The sequence below is a fragment of the Denticeps clupeoides genome, chromosome 12 (assembly GCF_900700375.1).
Source record: "Denticeps clupeoides chromosome 12, fDenClu1.1, whole genome shotgun sequence".
Classification (NCBI taxonomy): Eukaryota; Metazoa; Chordata; class Actinopteri; order Clupeiformes; family Denticipitidae; genus Denticeps; species Denticeps clupeoides.
The window spans coordinates 11,628,278-11,647,710 of record NC_041718.1 but is presented as its reverse complement, the minus strand read 5'-3'; the positions used below and the strand labels follow the sequence as shown (position 1 = coordinate 11,647,710).

At 42.5% G+C, this 19,433-nt stretch overlaps 3 protein-coding genes across 3 annotated transcripts; 2 read left to right on the top strand and 1 right to left on the bottom strand.

The window, feature by feature from the left end:
* The first annotated feature begins 316 nt into the window (after positions 1 to 316).
* On the top strand, positions 317 to 4,715 carry isy1 (ISY1 splicing factor homolog). The gene is made up of 11 exons (XM_028998866.1): positions 317 to 386; positions 720 to 742; positions 824 to 875; positions 963 to 1,028; positions 1,216 to 1,258; positions 1,326 to 1,438; positions 1,567 to 1,684; positions 1,875 to 1,997; positions 3,449 to 3,567; positions 3,838 to 3,927; positions 4,392 to 4,715. The coding sequence occupies exons 1-11, from the start codon at positions 384 to 386 to the stop codon at positions 4,497 to 4,499; spliced, it is 858 nt and encodes a 285-aa protein (XP_028854699.1). The 5' UTR covers positions 317 to 383; the 3' UTR covers positions 4,500 to 4,715.
* A 751-nt stretch (positions 4,716 to 5,466) lies between these two features.
* Positions 5,467 to 14,044, top strand: LOC114800643 (haloacid dehalogenase-like hydrolase domain-containing 5). Its single transcript, XM_028998286.1, has 8 exons — positions 5,467 to 5,864; positions 8,824 to 9,027; positions 9,189 to 9,301; positions 10,314 to 10,407; positions 10,873 to 10,906; positions 11,371 to 11,545; positions 11,766 to 11,954; positions 12,419 to 14,044. The coding sequence occupies exons 1-8, from the start codon at positions 5,745 to 5,747 to the stop codon at positions 12,834 to 12,836; spliced, it is 1,347 nt and encodes a 448-aa protein (XP_028854119.1). The 5' UTR covers positions 5,467 to 5,744; the 3' UTR covers positions 12,837 to 14,044.
* rab43 (RAB43, member RAS oncogene family) lies at positions 13,932 to 19,001 on the bottom strand. Its single transcript, XM_028998287.1, has 3 exons — positions 18,689 to 19,001; positions 16,856 to 17,039; positions 13,932 to 16,266 (listed from the first exon to the last, which is right to left on the bottom strand). The coding sequence occupies exons 1-3, from the start codon at positions 18,875 to 18,877 to the stop codon at positions 16,013 to 16,015; spliced, it is 627 nt and encodes a 208-aa protein (XP_028854120.1). The 5' UTR covers positions 18,878 to 19,001; the 3' UTR covers positions 13,932 to 16,012.
* Between the last annotated feature and the right edge of the window lie 432 nt (positions 19,002 to 19,433).

The window sequence follows — 19,433 nt, the reverse complement described above, 5'->3', positions numbered from 1 at the left end:
AAGTACCGTGCCCACACACTGCTGCCCACTGCTCACCAAGGGTGGTGGACACATTTTGTTCTTTCACCGTGTGCTGTGCTGCAGTATATCACAATCACTTCCCTTTCTTGTTCAGGGGGGTGGGGAGGAGCCTCTTAATGTGTAGCACGAATAATTACCCGTTAAATATTATGCAATTATTGAATCAAATATTTGAACACAAACCATAGAATAATTACAGCTATGTTATTGTGCTCATGCTTGTTCAGACAATACTGTAGATGGACCGGTAGGGGGCAGTGTGGTTTTTATCCACGTGTTTTTCCTTAGTCGCTGGAATCTTGCGTCATATTAACGCGTCCGCGGGAGACGGAGCGTCGACGGGACTGGTGTGAGCAGCAACTATGGTGTGAATTTAATTTCTATATAATTAGTTTTTTTGGCTAATATAATGTCTATTTAGAAATGCTTTATCTGATTGGGAAAGCGGAATAGTTGGACTATGAACTAAATAATAATCCCATGTACCGGACTGTCGTACAGAGACATTGGTCTCGTAAAAATGTTCATGTTTTAAAATACTTGCTGAAACTTCGTATTCATCTTGCATTCGGTACATGTAGATTATCTAGTTAAGGATATTTGTATAATTTCACGAATTCCTGTACAGGTCAATTTTCTAAACGCATGTGCAGGTAAAGTGTTTGTGCTAATGTGGTCTCTCTCTCTTTTTAAATTAGGCTCGAAACGCGGAAAAGGCCATGTAAGTATTCTGTAGAATAGTTTAATTATACTAAACATATATACTAAACATTGTGCTTAACGTCTGGTTTATTTGTCACAGGACGGCCTTGGCGAGATTTCGCCAGGCACAGCTAGAAGAGGGCAAAGTTAAGGTACAGTCTTCCTATGTTTATTCCCAAAATTCGAATGTAACTACTTTCATGTGTGGTACACGAGTATGACATTTGTGAACGTTGCAGGAGAGGCGGCCGTTTCTTGCGTCAGAATGTAACGAGCTGCCTAAAGCTGAGAAGTGGCGAAGACAGGTATGATGGCCTGTTCTCTCCTTAAATTAGGTGGTCATGTATGGGCTTAATTGCACTGAGACATGGATTTTTTTTTGTGTATATGTATTATCATTTTCAATGCAAGATCTTGCAAAACTATCATTTTTTTCCCCTAAATTTAGATTTTTAAAAAATTGTTAACATTACATTTGCTGCCACTTTTTAGATCATCAGTGAGATATCCAAGAAGGTTGCACAGATTCAGAACGGTAAGTCATTGCCATTGCAGTAGAATCATGAATGAAATGAGATTTGAGACCGAATTCTTCTTTTCAGCCGGTTTGGGGGAGTTTAAGATCAGAGACCTGAATGATGAAATCAACAAGCTCCTTCGAGAGAAGGGCCATTGGGAGTTTCGAATCAAAGAGCTGGGTGGCCCTGATTATTGGGTGAGTGTTAGAAAGACAGGGATGTCCACAAGCAAACTTGGGGTTGTATGTAGGGATTTTTTTTTTTCATCTCATTCTGTTTGTAAACATGCATACATGTATGTAACTTCACTGAATTCTTGCTTTAGAGGTTTGGGCCAAAAATGCTGGACCACGAAGGCAAGGAGGTGCCTGGAAACAGAGGTTACAAATACTTTGGTGCTGCCAAAGAACTCCCTGGTGTCCGAGAGCTGTTTGAGAAAGAACGTGAGTTGATCAGTTCTCTTCAGGGCGTTTAGCATTGTGTTATGGAAGGGTAGCCAAAAATAGTGCAATGTCTCTATTACATCTGTTATCTTAAATTTAAACCATAAAGACCTGCACAATTGAAAAGAACCTTCGTAGTCAAGTTACTTTAGTAACCAGCTAATTCTAAAATTTTGCTTCCTTACTTTAGCTGTTTTACCACCAAGAAAGACTCGAGGAGAACTAATGAAAGAGATTGATGCTGAGTACTATGGCTACAGAGATGAAGATGATGGTGTGCTGGTGCCTTTGGAGCAGGAATATGAAAAAAAATGTACGTTTTTTTTTTGTGTACACATTACGTTGGTCACATGCCCTAATGAGTGTACTTTTATGCAGTATTTTTCAAGGCTCAGTGGTTGCCCACAGTTTCTCCACGCCCTCATGCTTCTGGAGGAGGAAGAGAGTAACTTGAATGTTGAAACGTGATTTCACTTCCAGTCTCAAAACTACTCACACACACAAATTCCTCGGTTCATTAAGAAACAATTGTAGGCTTTGTATGATTTCTACCATGCCACTGAGGCCTCATGTACTTGATTGCTCCCTCAGGACATGTGTTTCCTATTAGTGCAAATGTATTAACAGCATATGAGACATGCTGCTGCTCATGTAAGCAATCTCTGTAGCCTGGTCCTCTTTGCAGGCATCATATTCTGACAGGTTTATCACAGTCAGGTTTTTACATTTAAAATTATTGTTTTTTCTTTAATTAGGAACAAACATAAATCATTGAATTTGTTGCAGCAAAAACAGTAGGTCACAGGAGTAGAGCAGTTAAAATAAGAACGAGGGAAATTCTAGTCTATTATAGCAACACGTCATATAATCCATATCAGATCCCAGTTACAATATGAGAGAATGTCCAATGCTGATCCAAAAAAGGTCCCATGGGTTCTCCTCATCCTCCTTGTCTCTCCTTCTGTCATTTAGTCTGTGCAATCTCCACCATGGCATCTCTCCATGTTTTCAAGTCCTATTGTAGATGTGATCTGCAGTGTTTAAGAATGGTCCTGGTACCTGTATTTAGACAGAACATAATAACACCGTGTTCTTTTGGATACATTAGGTCTTTGGGTATTGTACCCTAGTAAACATACAGCAATAGCCAAAGGGATTGTTGTGCCTGACTCAAGAATTGCTCAAGAAATCTAGTTCAGATTTTGCAAACCCATATATATTTACATTTACGGCATTTGGCAGACGCCCTTATCCAGAGCGACTTACAACGTGCTTTCAAGTTACTATTGATGAAGAGATCAATTCCGGTTCACTAGGACCCCAACTATGAATACAATCTTTTTATTCACTCTGTTGTATATTCTGTACACAAGTTCAACAATACTGTAAAAAGGTATTTTAAAAAGGTTTCTACTTGGGATTTTTATTTCCAGCACATGCTGTCCTATCACTGGGGTATGGTTTTGTATTGAGCAAGCTATTTTCTACAATCTGCCAGTATCCCCAGCTGCTTTTCTTGTCCCATACTTATTCACATTTTTTCGCCATAGCGGTTTAATACTAGTCAATGTGTCACTAGTTGACCGATTTATTAATTTATAAAAATGTGAGGCCATTTACTTCAGATTTTCCGAGCAACTTTGGGTCCTAGATTTCACACTGGTTTTGATTGTGAGTCCATCATGCTTCCATAAACCTATCAGTCTGTACTGTTAGAATAATGACGTTTGCATGTAATGCCCATTTGTCCATTTTCTTTTTCAGTCATTGCAGAAGCTGTTGACAAATGGAAAGCTGAAAAGGAAGCGAGGCTGGCTGAGGGAGGTGGTGAGAAAGAGATTGAGGAGGAGGAGGAGAAGTACATATATGCTGTTGATGAAGAGGTAACTTACTGCTGTCTGCAAATGAGATTTTATTCAGCATCATTGAAACTGATACATTTCTCAAATTGATATGTAGTCTGACTTAAAAGGCTACTTGGAACTGGTTCACCAGTATCTTGTTACTCTATTTGTTACTCTAAAAAATCTATTTGTTTTTAGTTTGCTTGAGTTATGAAGGCCATAGCTTGTCTGTGTCAATTCAGACATTTATTTGAAGATTGTTTTGTGTCCTGATTTGATTGTAATGAATGATTTTCTCTCATTATTAAGCACTCTGATGAGGAGATGTTTGACCAGGTAGAAGGAGAGAATGGCGCTCAGATGTTCATCGGACATGTACCTGTGCCTTCCCAGAAAGAGGTGAGCAAAATGTGTCCTTCATATCAACCTTAGTGAGCAGAAGGCAGCCATGAAAGGCATCCGGGGAGCAGTGTGTGGGGACGATTCCTTGTTCCAGGAGACCACAGTAGCACATTGATGGTTTGGAATTTAAACACGCAATCTTCCAGTTATGAGTCCACTACCTTTCCTGCTAGGCCACCACCATTGGATCTTGTTTTTTTTTTTTTTTTTTGTTTTTTTTTTAAACTTAGATGTTCTTCACTGATATTGATTTCTATGCAAGAATATACTCAAAATATAAGATGTCAAAGCACAGTTCATTTTTCTACAGTTGTCTTATGAAAAAATGCTAAAACTGATATACTCAAATGCCTATACATAAAGGACGAACTGGAGGAAACCATGGTATATGTAAAATCTACTGTCTCTTTTGTGAATGATGATCTATACAGTTCTGATGCCATTGCTTCTTCTTATTGCAGATTGAAGAGGCCTTGGTCAGGAGGAAGAAGATGGAACTCCTGCAGAAGTATGCCAGTGAGAACCTCATGGCTCAGAGCGAGGAGGCAAAAGCCTTACTTGGCTTGTAGAACCCTTCTTGTCTCAGCATGTTTCTAAGATTGCTTAATGTTAGAAGTGAGTATTGTTCATCAGACAGAAGATAAGGTTCTCAACAGACCGGTTTGATATGTTTTGGGAGCATCAGGGCCTGGATTGTGGCTCGAAACTGTAAATATAACCATTTTGTACACTTTTCTTCCATGTTATTGATCCATAAACATTTTTCTACTAAAATGTGATTACTATTTCCTGTGTCTGTGTTATTTTTTAATATTATGCTTTTAACCATGTAATAACAGGCTCTCTGTTTTTAATTTGGTACCGTATGCTTTGGCATGTGATTCCGGACTCCACCATCTCTGGCATTTCATGGAGCTAAAGTGTAGTGAGCGTATTGAATTACGGGGCTGGAGACTTGAGGCAGCTGGACTCATGTGACTACAGAAAATGAAGGTGTTGCTGGGGGTAGGGGTGACCCAGTCACGCCCTCCGCATCAAGGCTAAATCAGATCTTAGCGTTTAATTTGAAGTTGCACAAATGATCACGTGCATCTCTGGGCTGCAAGTCTGAAACTGGTGTGTGCAGCATACTGAATTTAAACTTTTTGTCTGTCTGTACAATGCTTCAAATAAAGTGTTTAGCCCGGACTTCAGCCATTTACAGTACAGGCCAAAAGTTTGGACACACCTTCTCATTCAATGAGTTTTCTTTATTTTCATGACCATTTACATTGGTAATGTGCCACTGAGCAAAGCACCGTCCCCCCCACACCCCGGGCGCCTGTCACGGCTGCCTACTGCTCACTCAGGGTGATGGGTTAAATGCAGAGGACAAATTTCACTGTGTGTGCTGTGCTGCTGCGTATCACATGTGCCAATCACTTCACCAAACTAATAGACATTGAACGGTATTAAAGTGATGTTGCATCTGGGTGACGTCACCGGCTCCGCGCGCCTGAAGATGCGGCGGGGACGCGCTCTTCCCCTTTCCGGCGAGGAAGCGAGTCGATGCGGCGCCATTTCGTTTCTAGACTTCCCGTTTTAAAAGAGGAAAAACACACACACACACACACACACACACACACACTACAAAATCCACGGCAATAACGCTCAATAAAGACCGCGACGTTGGCGTGCGGCGTCCTGTAGGGCGCTTCCTCCGCCGCGTGTCGGAACCTCCTCCTGTGTCGTCACGTCTCACTCCTACAAAAGCTATATGGAGGAATTAGACGCCGCTGAAACCGGCCGGGAACAACAGGCGGAGCACGACCGACATGAGGGCCCTGAATTCGCTGTGCCGGGCCGCGAACACCCTGTACGGCCGGCCGGTCGGAGCGGGGACCGCGGTGGCTCGATGCGGTCTGTGCGGCACTGCGGCGTCCGGCTCCGGCAAGGTACCACCGCCCGGGTTCAGTCCACTCCGGTACTGGCACCCATTTAGACGGGCGCAGCATCTTGTTTTTTCCTTTTCTGTCCTGCTCACTTTGACCGCGTAACTCCGAGCCGGACTGCTGTTTACTCGCTCCGGCGAATCTGTGTCACGCGTCGTCGTTTTTGGCGAATATTCTTCGCTTGTTGGCGGTGGTCTCTTCGGCGACGAAGCGGGACGGGTGTCGGGTTTCGCATCTAACCTCGCTGTCATCCACTGTCATCTAACCTCGCCGCGTTAAAAATAAAAACGTCGGCGCGTCCACACGGGACCGCTTCACGTCGGTGTGCGTGTTTTCGTTGCGTTTTCGTTTTTCGTTTTTTTTTTTTGTTATGGTCGCACGACCTCCGTTTACGTTTTTGGTTTCGTTCAAACCCGGGCGTGTTACTTCGTGTTTTTTCCCCCCACTTTGCTGCGGCGATGCCCTATTGACGCGGCCGATGCATTCGCTGCGTGTTCATTCGATACGCGTCGTGTGGCGGTATCGGTTGGCATCATGCGGCCTCCCCGTGGGCAGCATTGCGAGTGTGAAGTGCTGCTCGGTGCCGTGTTCGCTTCATCGCGTGTAATGCCTGTGTCAGGAGAGGTAGCAGACAGAGAGGTTCACAAAATGCCATCCCTGTGGTGCCTTTGTCAGTGACAGTTTGTCACAATTCCAAAATGGATTAAATTCCGCCCTCCTCTGAATTCTACACACAACACCCCATAATGACGACGTTTATTTCAGGTTTTGGTAAATGTATTAAAAATAAAAAACTGAAATCAGTTTTTTTTTTTTTTGCCATGAAGCTCAAAACTGAGCTCAGATGCCTCCTGTTTTCCTTGAACATCCTTGAGCTGTTTCTGCAGCTTTATTGGAGTCGACTTATGGGGAAAAGAAAACAGTAGAGTGGAAATGATTAGGAAAGGCACACACAGTCTATATAACGTCCCACGGTAGACAGTTCGTGTCAGAGCAGAAATCAAGCAAGAAGTCAATTGTTTGAAGACCCCCAAGACCTTGGGGCACGAATCTTGGGAAGGTTACAGAAAAATGTATCTTGCCTTGAAGGTCTCATTGAGCACAGTGGCCTCCATCATCCGAGTGGAAGAAGTTCAAAACCACCAGGACTCTTCCTAGAGCTGGCCGGCCATCTAAAAGGAGCAATCAGAAGTGCCTTATTCAGGAAGGTGACCAAGAATGTGATTATCACTCTGACAAGAGCACCCCAAAGGTTCTTGGTCCTTAATAAAAGGCACATGGCAGCCCTCCTGGAGTTTGACAAAAGGACTCTCAGACCATGAGAAAGGAAATTCTCTGGTCTGATGATACAAAGATTGAACTCTTTGGTGTGAATGCCAGGCATCACATTTGGAGGAAACCAGGCACCAGTCATAACCAGGCCAATAACATCCCTACAGTGAAGCATGGTGGTGGGGCAGCATCATGCTGTGGGGATGTTTCTCAGCTGCAGTCTAATTGCAGTCTAGGAGACTAGTCAGGATAGAGTGAAACATGACTGCAGCAATGTACAGAGACATCCTGGATGAAAACCTGCCCCAGAGCGCTCTTGAACTCAGACTCCGGCAACGGTTCATCTTTCAGCAGGACTATGACCCTTAGCACACAGCCAAGATCTCAAAGGAGCTTGAGGTGCTGCAAAGAGGAACGAGTGAAATTGGCCAAGGATAGGTGTACCACGCTTGTGGAATCATATTAAAAAAAGACTTGAGGCTGTAATTTCTGCCAACAACAAAGTATTGAGCAAAGGCTGTAAATACTTATGTACATGTGATTTTCTCTGGTAGAGTTCCTTTAAACAATGACTCAAACCCATTGATGAAATTTCAGACCCAAAGTAATCTTGTATGTTTTATGTAGGGTTGTAGTAGCCTAGTGGGTAACACACACGCCTATGAACCAGAAAACCACAAAATCACAGACACCAAACCCCACTTAGTACCATTGTGTCCCTGAGACTCTTAATCCTGACTCTTAATCTCGTTTTTCACCTGTACTTGTACAGCACATCCCACACCAGTTTGGAGATGCTTTCGTGCCTCAGGGCCTGGGTGGATTGCAGAAGTAATTTGTGAAGTTAGTTTCATTGTGAAGCACAGCACAGGGTGCGAACAAAGAAATGTGCCTTCTGCATTTGTCTCTTACTCACAGGGAGCAATAGGGGTTTGAAGAAATGGCCAATGGTCCTGCTGGAGTCTAGACACGTTTACTTTTAAAGCATTTATCAGATGCCCTTATCCAGTTACAGGGACAGTCCCCCCCTGGAGCAACTTAAGGTTAAGTGTGTTTCTGAGGGACACAATGGTAGTAAGTTGGATTTGAATCTGGGTCTTCTGGTTCATAGGCGAGTGTGTTACCCACTAGGCTACTACCACTCAGCCACTAACTATGAAGATCTTTAAAGGCTCCTTTACATAAGCATTTTATGTGATGTGGATTCTGCTTATTACAGTGATTGCTAAATTGTTGGAAATTGTGTCTTGGTCAGCCCCAAATTACTGATGGAAACTGATTATCCCAGTGGAACTGAAATAAAAAAAAAAAGATGAAAAAGTAGTCCCTGAAGGGAAAGCACAGATGTTTAGTTTGGTGGCTTTGGCGGTGACAGATGCTGTAATCTTCAAGTGCGTGTGAGGAGAATGTGTGCTTACAACAATGCTGGGAACCACTGGGGGTTCAGCACAATCTTTTTAGCCTTCAGGGTCCTAGGATTTACATCATTAAACGACTGCACTGCCCTGTTCAGTGTGAGGTTTGTGTTTGAGTTATGTCACCATTGAATCATGTCACAAAACATTTACAATTGAAATCCAGTGTAAATGTTCATTTAATTTATATAGAAATACGTGACTGTCTATTCATTGTAGGGAATCAAATCTGTTTATCTAATTTGTGTGTGTGTGTGTGCGTGTGCGTGCCACAGTTCCAGCCAGATTTTGGCTTGCTGTTTGATATTGATGGGGTGCTCGTCCGGGGCAAGACTCCAATTCCAGCAGCGAAAAAGGCCTTTCAGAAGCTTGTGGACTCAAATGGCCAGTTTGTTGTTCCCGTGGTGTTCGTCACAAATGCTGGGAACTGTCTCCGTCAGAAGAAGGCAGATCAGCTCTCTCACATTCTGGGAGTTTCGGTGAGTTGTGAGTTTGTTAATGAAATCTTAGGCTTTGATGTTTTTTTTCTGCTTCATTTTTTACTCAGTGCTGATCATTTAAAAAAAAAAAAAAAAAAGTTTCCAAGATGAGGAGTGAGTCAAAAATGACCATTTAGGTCTCATTCTTGGTTTTTCAACAGATCTCCCAAGATCAAGTCATGATGTCTCATAGTCCCCTGCGAATGTTCCGGAAATACCATGACCAGTGTGTTCTTGTGTCTGGTCAAGGCCCTGTTCTGGACATTGCCAAGAAGTATCCTTTTCATTTATCATGTCTCCATTTATTTCCTGTGCATTATTCTGTTTACTCCACACTTGCTGGGTTACATTTTTCCAATTGTACCTGTGCTATGAACACAACTGAATGGATAGTAACAGACATTAAAAACCAGAATTTGGTGGTTAGCAGCAATATAAAACATCCCTTTCCCATTCAAAGCAGCAATTACAAGCATTTCAGTTTCCAATCTAAAGGAAATACGAGTTTGCAGAATTGCTGAATGTTTTTGCTCTTTACGTGGTTTTGCTTCAGCAGCTTGTGATCTCAGCAGTCATTGTGTAACTGGCAGTTGTTTTTGCTGCATAGATTAATCGGAATGATGGGGTGGTCTATGGTTTATAGGGTGATCTCCAAGAACCCGACCTAATAAGTGGTTATGCAATGCAGAAACAAAATCTGCAATAGATTAGGATGTCAAGATTATTTTGTCAGAGATACAGAACACTGTTACAAACACACAATCCCTTCAGAGCACAATGAAAGTGTGGCATTTAGACTTCATTTTAAAATATATATACCGTGATAGTAGCCTAGTGGGTAACACACTCACCTATGAACCAGAAGACCCAGATTCAAATCCCACTTACTACCATTGTGTCCCTGAGCAAGACACTTAACCCTGAGTGTCCCTGTAACTACTGAGTGCAAGTCGCTCTGTATAAGGATGTCTGATACATGCCGTAAATGTAAATATAATGTAAATAAACAACGTTTATTGTCCAAACACAGATGTGTCTGCATGCGAAACATGATGTGGGATAAATGTTTGGGGGGGGGTGCAGAACAGGTTTTGCTTCATTTGCTTTTGCAACAACAATATCCAATTCACTCAGACTTCACCAGCCCATCTGAATTTTATTTAATTGATGATACTTTATCTCCTCCTCACTTATTGTAGTCATTGCCTATATGCTATTTGTAAATCATACAATCTCTTTCTGATTTTACATGATGTGGAATTGATCCTTAAATCAGCCCTTTATAGCTTGGGTTTCACAAAGGTGATCAGCATTGACATGCTGAGGGAGTCTTACCCCTTGTTGGACATGGTGGATCACAACAGACGCCCTAAACTGCCGGTTAGTTTGAGTGCTTATACTGCAAAGCCCTATTTTCATTGTAGGATTAAGGCTGTTACCCAACACGAGCCATCATTCTAACTCTTAAAACAGATTCCTTCACAACACCAGTTTCCGAGGAATTACGGGACATTTGTGTTTGTTTTAATGACCTGGTAAATAGACCTGTTTGTGTGAATGCATGGATGACACACAGGCTTGAGTTTCTGAATAAAGACCCAGATTTACAGTCCTAGACAGGAAACTAGATTTTGGTCTAGATTTTCGATGAACAGGTTTGGTTGGGTAATGTTTACATGTTAAAATGTTATTCCGCAGGCATTATTTAAAAAAAAAAAAAAAAAAAAGTACATTAATTTCCTTCATCCAAAGCAGCGGACTTGTTGTAATATGTATCTTTATTTTAATTGTTTATACCATTTGATGAAAAGAATATCAAATAATTTCCTATTTCCTTCACTCTAGGCCTCTCCTGTTGCAAATCTTCCTAAAGTTGAAGGTATGGAGCCCATTTCTGTGTGGTCTCTTTACAGCTACCAAGCTTTGTTCCATATGTAAACACATTAGCTATAGGTAAAAAAAAAAAAACATTTGTCAATAATTACCCAGTTCATTGATCCGGTGTACCATTAATTGTATTCTTTTGTTTCTTAGCAAAGTCTTTTGCAGTCTCTCTCACAAAAATGAGTGTAACTGGTGCCTATTGATACTTACTGATTTAAGCCATTATAACAATTAAAATATAAGTTCATGCTTTCTAACGTCATTCCAGTTCTTGCTGGAGTTTGAAGATTTAGGTGAAAGACCTCAGTAAAGATACCAAGGAGTCATATCATAAATGCAAGAACTTTTAGCTGCTTTCTCTCAGCCGATGGCTATAAATAACATTATTTCCAATTAATTTATATTTATATATTAACATTTGGCCACAAGTTTAGACATAAGTTTTGTCTTGCTTTGTAGCTGTGATTCTGTTTGGTGAGCCTATCCGATGGGAGACGAACCTGCAGCTGATTGTTGATGTGCTTCTGACCAATGGGAACCTGAGCAATGCATACCTTAACTCGCCATTCCCCCACCTTCCTTTGTTGGCCTGCAACATGGACCTGATGTGGATGGCAGAGGCACATTCACCACGGTAGAGTCTTACTTATGATAACCCTTTAGCTCTGTTTTGACAGTATGCATTATAACAGATACATAAGTCATAGGTATTTTGTTTTAATAATGATCATCTGGATCATTATTAATGAACAAACGTAATTTGTACAAAAATGAATGAATCACACTGAAAAGAGCAGTCACTATTTCTGGTATTTGATGTCCAGCAAAATTGTGAACAGCTGTCCTACTAACAGGTTTGGTCATGGAACCTTCTTGGTGTGTCTGGAGAACATCTACAAGAAGATCACAGGCAAAGATCTGAAGTATGAGGCTCTCATGGGGAAGCCCAGTGAACTGACGTACCACTACGCCGAGTACCTGATCAGAGAACAGGCAGCTGAGAGGGGATGGAGCACCCCCATCAGGACCCTCTATGCTATCGGGTATGAGGCCACACTACACCCGTTGAAAATGCTGAACTTGTTTGGTCTAATAGGGTACTTCTACCCCTGCTTCAGGAACAGTCCACGTGGTTGAAAAGGAAAGATCACGTTGTTACCTCAACCCTGCCTTTTCTTGTTCCTTATTTAGCGCTCTTAATGCTAAACACCTAAATTAACCTCTTAACTCCTATCATGCTGTGGGCAGTATGCAGTTACCGGTAGTCAGATGTGCTCATTTCTGTAAGGGTCCCTCAGGCCTCAAAGCTGTTTTCCATTGATGCAACATTACTCATTATTCAACATTATCAACAGAACACAGTTTTCTTTTTCACTCTTTGTGTAGACACACAAGCAACATCTTGCACATGCCTGCACTATTTTTAGGCGGAACTTTGCAGAAAGCAGAGTTGATAGGGGGTGATGGAGATTTTAATTGTTCCCATTTTATCTCTGTAAATAATCAGGGACAACCTCATGACGGACATCTACGGTGCTAATCTCTACAACCGCTACCTCGAAGAACGGTCTAGCCGAAAGACTGCCAAAACTGTGGCCAAAGTCGTGGCAAGCGCACATGGAAGCACGCCCTCGCCGACCTCTGCCGTGCCCCAAGAGGTAGACCTGGCATACAGCGGCTGGGAGAGCGAGTTGGCAGCGCCGTCAGCCACATCCTGCACGTCCTTTCTGGTGTGCACTGGCGTGTACAACCCTCACACCGAGGTACCCAAGGATGCGAACCAGTGCATTAAAGAGACAGTGTTCCATGGGCACCGCGACTTCCGCTTTGACCCTGCTCTAGTGGAGCCGAGCCACATTGTGCAGGATGTGGCTGCAGCCGTGGAGCTCATCTTCCAGAAGGAGAACATAGGATCTGCTGTTTAGGTGTTTCCCCAAAGGTTCTGTTAGACTAAGCAAATGCTACTAAGATGGTCCTCGTTTTTCAACAAGAAGACTTCCTGTTTAAAGAATAGGCACAGAATCCAAGGCTAGAACTGGCAGATGACATGTGGCATTCGGTTCTGTAGCCAAGAGGAAGTCAGACTATAATGAAATCCTAGAAGCAGTCACTGTGTCTGTCTTTTAAAAATGGGTTCATCTGTCACCTGGCCCTCAAAAATTTCTCCTCCTTCCATCTCCCAAGGCATGTTTCATTCCAGCTGACAAGACCTTTTAACCAAGCACAGAACTCGGGAGAACGAACACTGTTACTTTTCACACAAGCCTGAAGGGCTTTTAATCTATTTCAGTAGTGTCGTATATAGAAGTGATGTGCAGGTGCTGTACATATAACATTAGCTGTACTACAGTACATAGGTCAGTCCACCAGGTAGGATGTTTCATACACATATGACTTCTTTTTTTTTTTTTTTTTTTAACGTTTTTTCTTAAATACATAATTGTTGCATTATTTGTCCATAAGGTGAGCGAGTAGAACCTTACACTAACTCATCCAGAAAATGCCCAAGTGTTTATTTTACTGCACAAGTTAAAGATAGGTCAGTTACTTAAGACATGCCATGGTTTGCCAGTTTTTAGTGTAACCTGTATATACGAGTCTGTTCACACACACCCACATGAAAAAATCATAATGTAATGTTTTACTGGTACAGACAAGGTTTGTGTATGGATATTGTTTTTTTTACTTTGTTTTTAACATGCACTACTGTTCATTTTGTGCAGTCATCTACTATTTCAACTTGTTGAACAAACTGCAAAGCTATAGGTGTTAGCCCATGTGATCAAAAATGTTAATGTTCATTTTTGTAATGGTCCCACTTTCTTTGCAGTGCCTTAACTGTGTGATAAGCTGTTAGACAATTAAATCTGGCAGAATAAATTTTTTTTATTGCAATTATAGAATTGTCTATATTTAGTCACAATAGCTAATGGAGGATGGACTTTGAAGATCAGCTTTCACCTGGTTTTGTGGGCTCACGTAAAGAAAGTGCTACCATTGTAAACAAAGAAATGCATGAATGAGGTTTATTTATTTTTTATTATTAACTTTTAGATTTATTCTTTAACAAAGGAGACTGAAGAAATTTAAGCAGATATTGATAATAAAAGAGGGTACCACTCTTGTTTTATTTTTTCCTCTCAGCATCATTCCTTGTCCACTCTATAAAAATTGATACAATGGACTACATCACATCCGTAAAACAAAGGAAGACAAAAATGGTACTAAAGCCCTTTATAAAAGATATTTGATTCAATATAAACATATAATTTACTGTTCTTGGTATACAATTATGATTTAAAAATAGATTTCAAACAAATCCTACTGATGGCTAAGACATAATAAAATGCATAGATCTATGTCTTTCAGCTCTCGTTATCAGTCATTTTCACATTATAATAAGGCACTCAAAACAAACCTCCATAAAAATCCTTCAAGTACATCCCAACCATAGTATGGCATCACAAAGTGACAGTTCCATATTTATAAAAGCACTGAAAGCACAGACATTAAAATCCATCCCGAAAAATTAATACAAACCTAAAAACTTCACTATAAAATTATGTCAGAAAAAAAATTACATAAGAAATCAGTGAAAATATTTATGAAAATGCACTCAACATCCTAAAACTACCTTGAACAATACCTGAATATGTGCTTTTCCAAAAAAAAAAAAAACCCTAATATTATCTCAGTTAATTTCCATGACTGATGAGGTACACGATGTACGTTTCGTAATGAACTGTGTGCAGCGGTCTTCGCAAGGCTGCAATCCACTGCGGTTTCAACATGGCTTGAGAATCACGCTGAAAGCACAAGCAATCACACACTATCAGTCCCTATCAGTCCATGCAAAGTACACGGCCCTCTACACGGGTGCGTACGTTTTATCAAACTCCCAGACGCACACATTGCACTGGCTTCAAAATCTCTTAAAACGGGTCACACGCCCTCTCTGTGTCTCTTCGTGTTTAAACTCATTGCACTGAACGACGAAGACGGCTGTCTCTTTTCATCCAGAAGTGTAGCCCACCTCTTCTGCTGAAAGTAGTTTAGTAGACATGTTGGGAGGATTTCTGGTTGTGGGCTTAGGGTGGATGTCCTGCATGCTTGGAGATGGTTTGGGGTTTGGAGGGTGGGAAAATGTGAGGATATGCGACTAGAGGAGTAAGATTACTGTGGTTATTTCATTCTTCCATACTTCCAAACCATATGGTTTTTTTATTATTCAATCTAGACACCTACTCTTAACTCTCCTGCGATGGAGCTTCTGGTTCAAAGTGCCATCTCCTCATCAGCACATCTCATCCTTTGTCCTCGGGGGAGGGACAAACCAGATGTCTAAACAGTCTGGGTCTTCAGTTCGGTTCCTCATTTGATGAAAAAGTGAAACTTGAACACATCCTGTTGACAGAAGCAGTAGCTAAAACAGTCCAACCAGAAGGTCCAAAGAACCAGATCTCCTGTGGTAAAAGCATGGCCTGTGCCTATGCAGCACTCGCTTTCAATATTCTTGTACTTTGTCTTTCTATGTAGTTTTTTTGTACAAAAGATTCCAGTTTCATTCATGTTTTTGTTCATTCCAGTTGTGGTGTGATGCTGTGTGATACTTGAAAATAATTCCCTTACTGAAAAACTAGACCAAGCACAAAAAAATTAAAAAATCTCCTGATACGCATGTAAATGATATCAGTAGTTCAAAAATACATCAAGTTTTACTACGGCAGTCATGATTGTTTCTTTTAAACGGAACCTAGAATTTCTGGCATCTGCATTTTCTGTGACCAGAACCAACAAAGAGAAAACAAGCAGAACATTCATATCCCCAGACAGAAATGCTGCGTTGGCAGTGTGCGTTCACTGAGAAACGCGCGTGAAGAAATGAGGCCAGTTCATTACCAGCCATGTCATACAGTCCTCGATATTGCGCCATTCGGTCTGTCCATAAGACTTCAGTCAGCTTTCCTCTCACATCTTAAGCCAATCTGGCACAGAAACGTCTACTTAAATTAAAAACAAGGCTCCAGGCCATAGAGTCGTGTGAACAGACACAGAATCGATTTACGGCGGACAGAAGGAAACTTGGACGGGTCATCGCCGATCAGCAGCCGCAGCCCCAGCCGTCTGTGGCCACGTCCTTACTGTTGAGTTTGAAGCTGTCGGTCACGCTCTCGTTGAATATGGGCCCGCCGTGCCTCAGGATGAGCTCAGTGGCCATTTTGTTGAAGGCCTCGTCCACGTTGGTGGACTCCTTGGCCGAGGTCTCGATGGCGCTGAAGAAGTCCAGCTGATGTGCCAGGGACTGGGCCTCCTGAAACGGCACTTCGCGCTGCTCACCCAAGTCCGCCTTGTTACCTGCATGGAACCAACCACGTGGTTACAGCTACAACTGAAAATCGTGCGACGTGACCACGTTTTTAATAAATTCATCATTTATTAATACATGTATTTTTTCCATTTTGCCATATTCTGAAAGTTAGTGAAAGTGAAGTGATTGTCATTGTGAACCACTGCAGCACAGCACATAATGAACGCAATGAAGTCTGCATTTAACCCATCATCCTTAGTGGCCAGCCCGGGGAGCAGTGTGTGGGGACGGTACCTGGTCAAGGGGATCTCAGTGGCGGTTTGGGATTTGAACCCGCAACCTTCTGATTACGAGTCTGCTTCCTTAGCTGCTAGGCCACCACTGCCCCAATAGGACCAAATTGTCAGAATAAAAATAATTTCTGAAGTTGGCCAATTTCATAAATAGGTCCAGTTTGGGGGGGTGGGGGGTGGGGGGTGTTGCCATAAGTAGAGTGTGGTGAATTCCATCAACTCAAACTGATACATCAGATTATCAATCTGTTTGTGTTCTTTGGGAAGAAAACAGTATTTTCTATTTTAAACAATCTCATGTTTTCACCCACCAAAGCACCTTCAAAACTTCCTGATCACTCACCAATTAAGAGTGGCACAATGTTGGAGCCACCATACTTCTTCACGTCATCCATCCACTTGGGGACGGACTGGAAGGTGGGCCGCTTGGTGATGTCATAGGTGATGATGGCGCCATTTGTGCTGCGGTAGTAGCTCTGGGTGATGGTGCGGAAGCGCTCCTGTCCCGCCGTGTCCCAGATCTGCAGCTGTTAATCGACAGACACCAACATCACGCCACCTGTTTATTTCCCATCTCCAGCCACCACCTTTCATGCTTTACAACATAAAGGCAATGGAACAGCTAGATCGAGTGGCATCCAGCTTGTTCTCCTGCCCTGGGTCACATGGTAAATCTGCTGACTTTAGCCGACTCAGCCCCAGAGCTCAACATGAGCTTCACTCCCAGCTCCGAGTCAGTCCACAGCCCCCCCCAAAATACACAAGACCACTGCCGCTCGGCCATGTTCCTAACACTGTTCGAAATGAATGGAGCAAGTTCCGAAACTGGGGACATACAGCCAGATGACAACAAGGGTGGCCTGACTGATACAGATATTGATCGATATTGATCTGACGGTACCCGTAATCTGATTTAGAACATTTTGTCCCCTTTCTATCTTTTTAAAAAAAGAAAGCATGAATGCTCTGACGCTCCCACTGTCAACACATTCACAAGTTGGAATGCAGCCTTGACTTGGCAGCTTGGTGGGTCCAGTGGCTGCTGTTACCTTGTGACATTTGGTCAAATGATGTAAGAGATGTCCTACAAAACGGCAACAGGCACGCTGGCTGGTTTACAGGAGCAGCTTGCTTCGATTGCAGGAAACACGGGTTAACTGGGAACAATTATCATGCCCTAAAGGTTAACTGGGAAAGGCTCCGCGGTTGTATTATTTCAAGGGTGGAAATTTACTGGAGGAAGATCCATGTCATAGGCCCTACTGTCAAGTGATTGCATCCCTCCGCTCCAACTACGATAAGGAATTATGGGAAGTTTAAAAGGGCCTATTTTACTATTTCTTCTTGTTCAGGTTACCGGTGCTTTGTCACTGCAGTAAAAAGACCCAATAAAACAATGAACGCTGGGGCCAGTGGGTTACCGTCGCAGTAGCTTAGCTCATAGCGGTTCCATTTAAAAGATCAGGGTGCGGACCTGTTCTTTGCCGACCCGCGACTGGCAGGAGGCACGTATTGGTCAAGTCAACTTTATTTCTAGAGCACTTTAACAGCAGTTCCCCTTCACCAAAGGGCTGTACAGGCATAAACAGACATACAATTATACACAAGACGTACAAAGTAATATACTTGGATAATAAAAGCTTTAAAAAATATATAATTTGGCAGGCTGAAGGGAAAAAAAAAAACATAAAAATAAATGATCGCTTTAAACTCGATCTGAAGAAAGCATTACAAAAATTTACATGGAGGGTAAAAACTTTTAAAATCTTTAAGAGCTAAAGAGAACAGATGAGTTTTAAGCCTGGGTTTAAAAGCCGAGGTTTGTAGGGGTAGATTTAATGGCAAGCGGGACGTGGCGATTTTAAAAGGCTGCTTATTAGAGCAAACTGAATTTTTTTTTGTTCTAGCGTCATGAGGGGGAAAAACGTTACACGTGGTGATAATATGTACATTCAGTACACGGAACAAACATGTCGATTTGTTCTCACAGTATTACAAAGAATAAGCAGTAGACACGGAACACGAGGGGCGTGAAGCAGCAGTAAATTATTTTGCAAACGATGCTAATGCTCAACACGCCGGTCTTATTGACCTGATTAAATCAAACACACAAAAACAAGAGATTAAGAAAGGAGGCATTGTAAGATAGACACGAAACGTTAGTTTGTGCGCGAACCTTGACTCGTTTCCCTTGGATCTCCACGGTCTTCATGGTAAAGTCCACTCCGATGGTGTTGCCCTGCCTTTCGATAAATATGCCCGTCTTGAACCGTTGCACCACGCACGTTTTGCCCACGCCGACATCTCCGACCAGGACGATCTTGAAGACGAAATCGTAGCTGTCGTCGGAATCCAGCAACGACATGTTGGCGGGCGGCTTTCGTTTCGGTCACCGCCGCATGTGCGTCGCGCGTCTGTTCCCGAGCTGTGTTTCTAAAAGCAAAACTGACGTGGATGGATCCGCGACCCGCGGAACTGCCAACGCGGAAGTGACTGGTGACAGTCAGCGCGGGTTGCCAGACGCGATCATAAACTACCAGAAAAAAAAAACTATAGGCCACCGATCTGAAAAAGTGCAAACACGATTCCACATTCTGACTGTATTTCTTTCAGAAACACCACCTGCGACTGTTAACAAGCAACGCTAAATGGTAGTAAACACAAGCCCATAACAACAACGGTTAAGGAAGCGGCCCCGTAATCAGAAGGTTGCCGGTTCGAATCCCGATCCGCCAAGGTGCCACTGAGGTGCCACTGAGCAAAGCACCGTCCCCACACACTGCTCCCCGGGCGCCGGTCATGGCTGCCCACTGCTCACTCAGGGTGATGGGTTAAATGCAGAGGACAAATTTCACTGTGTGCACTGTGTGCTGTGCTGCTGTGTATCACATGTGACAATCACTTCACTTTACATGAAAGAA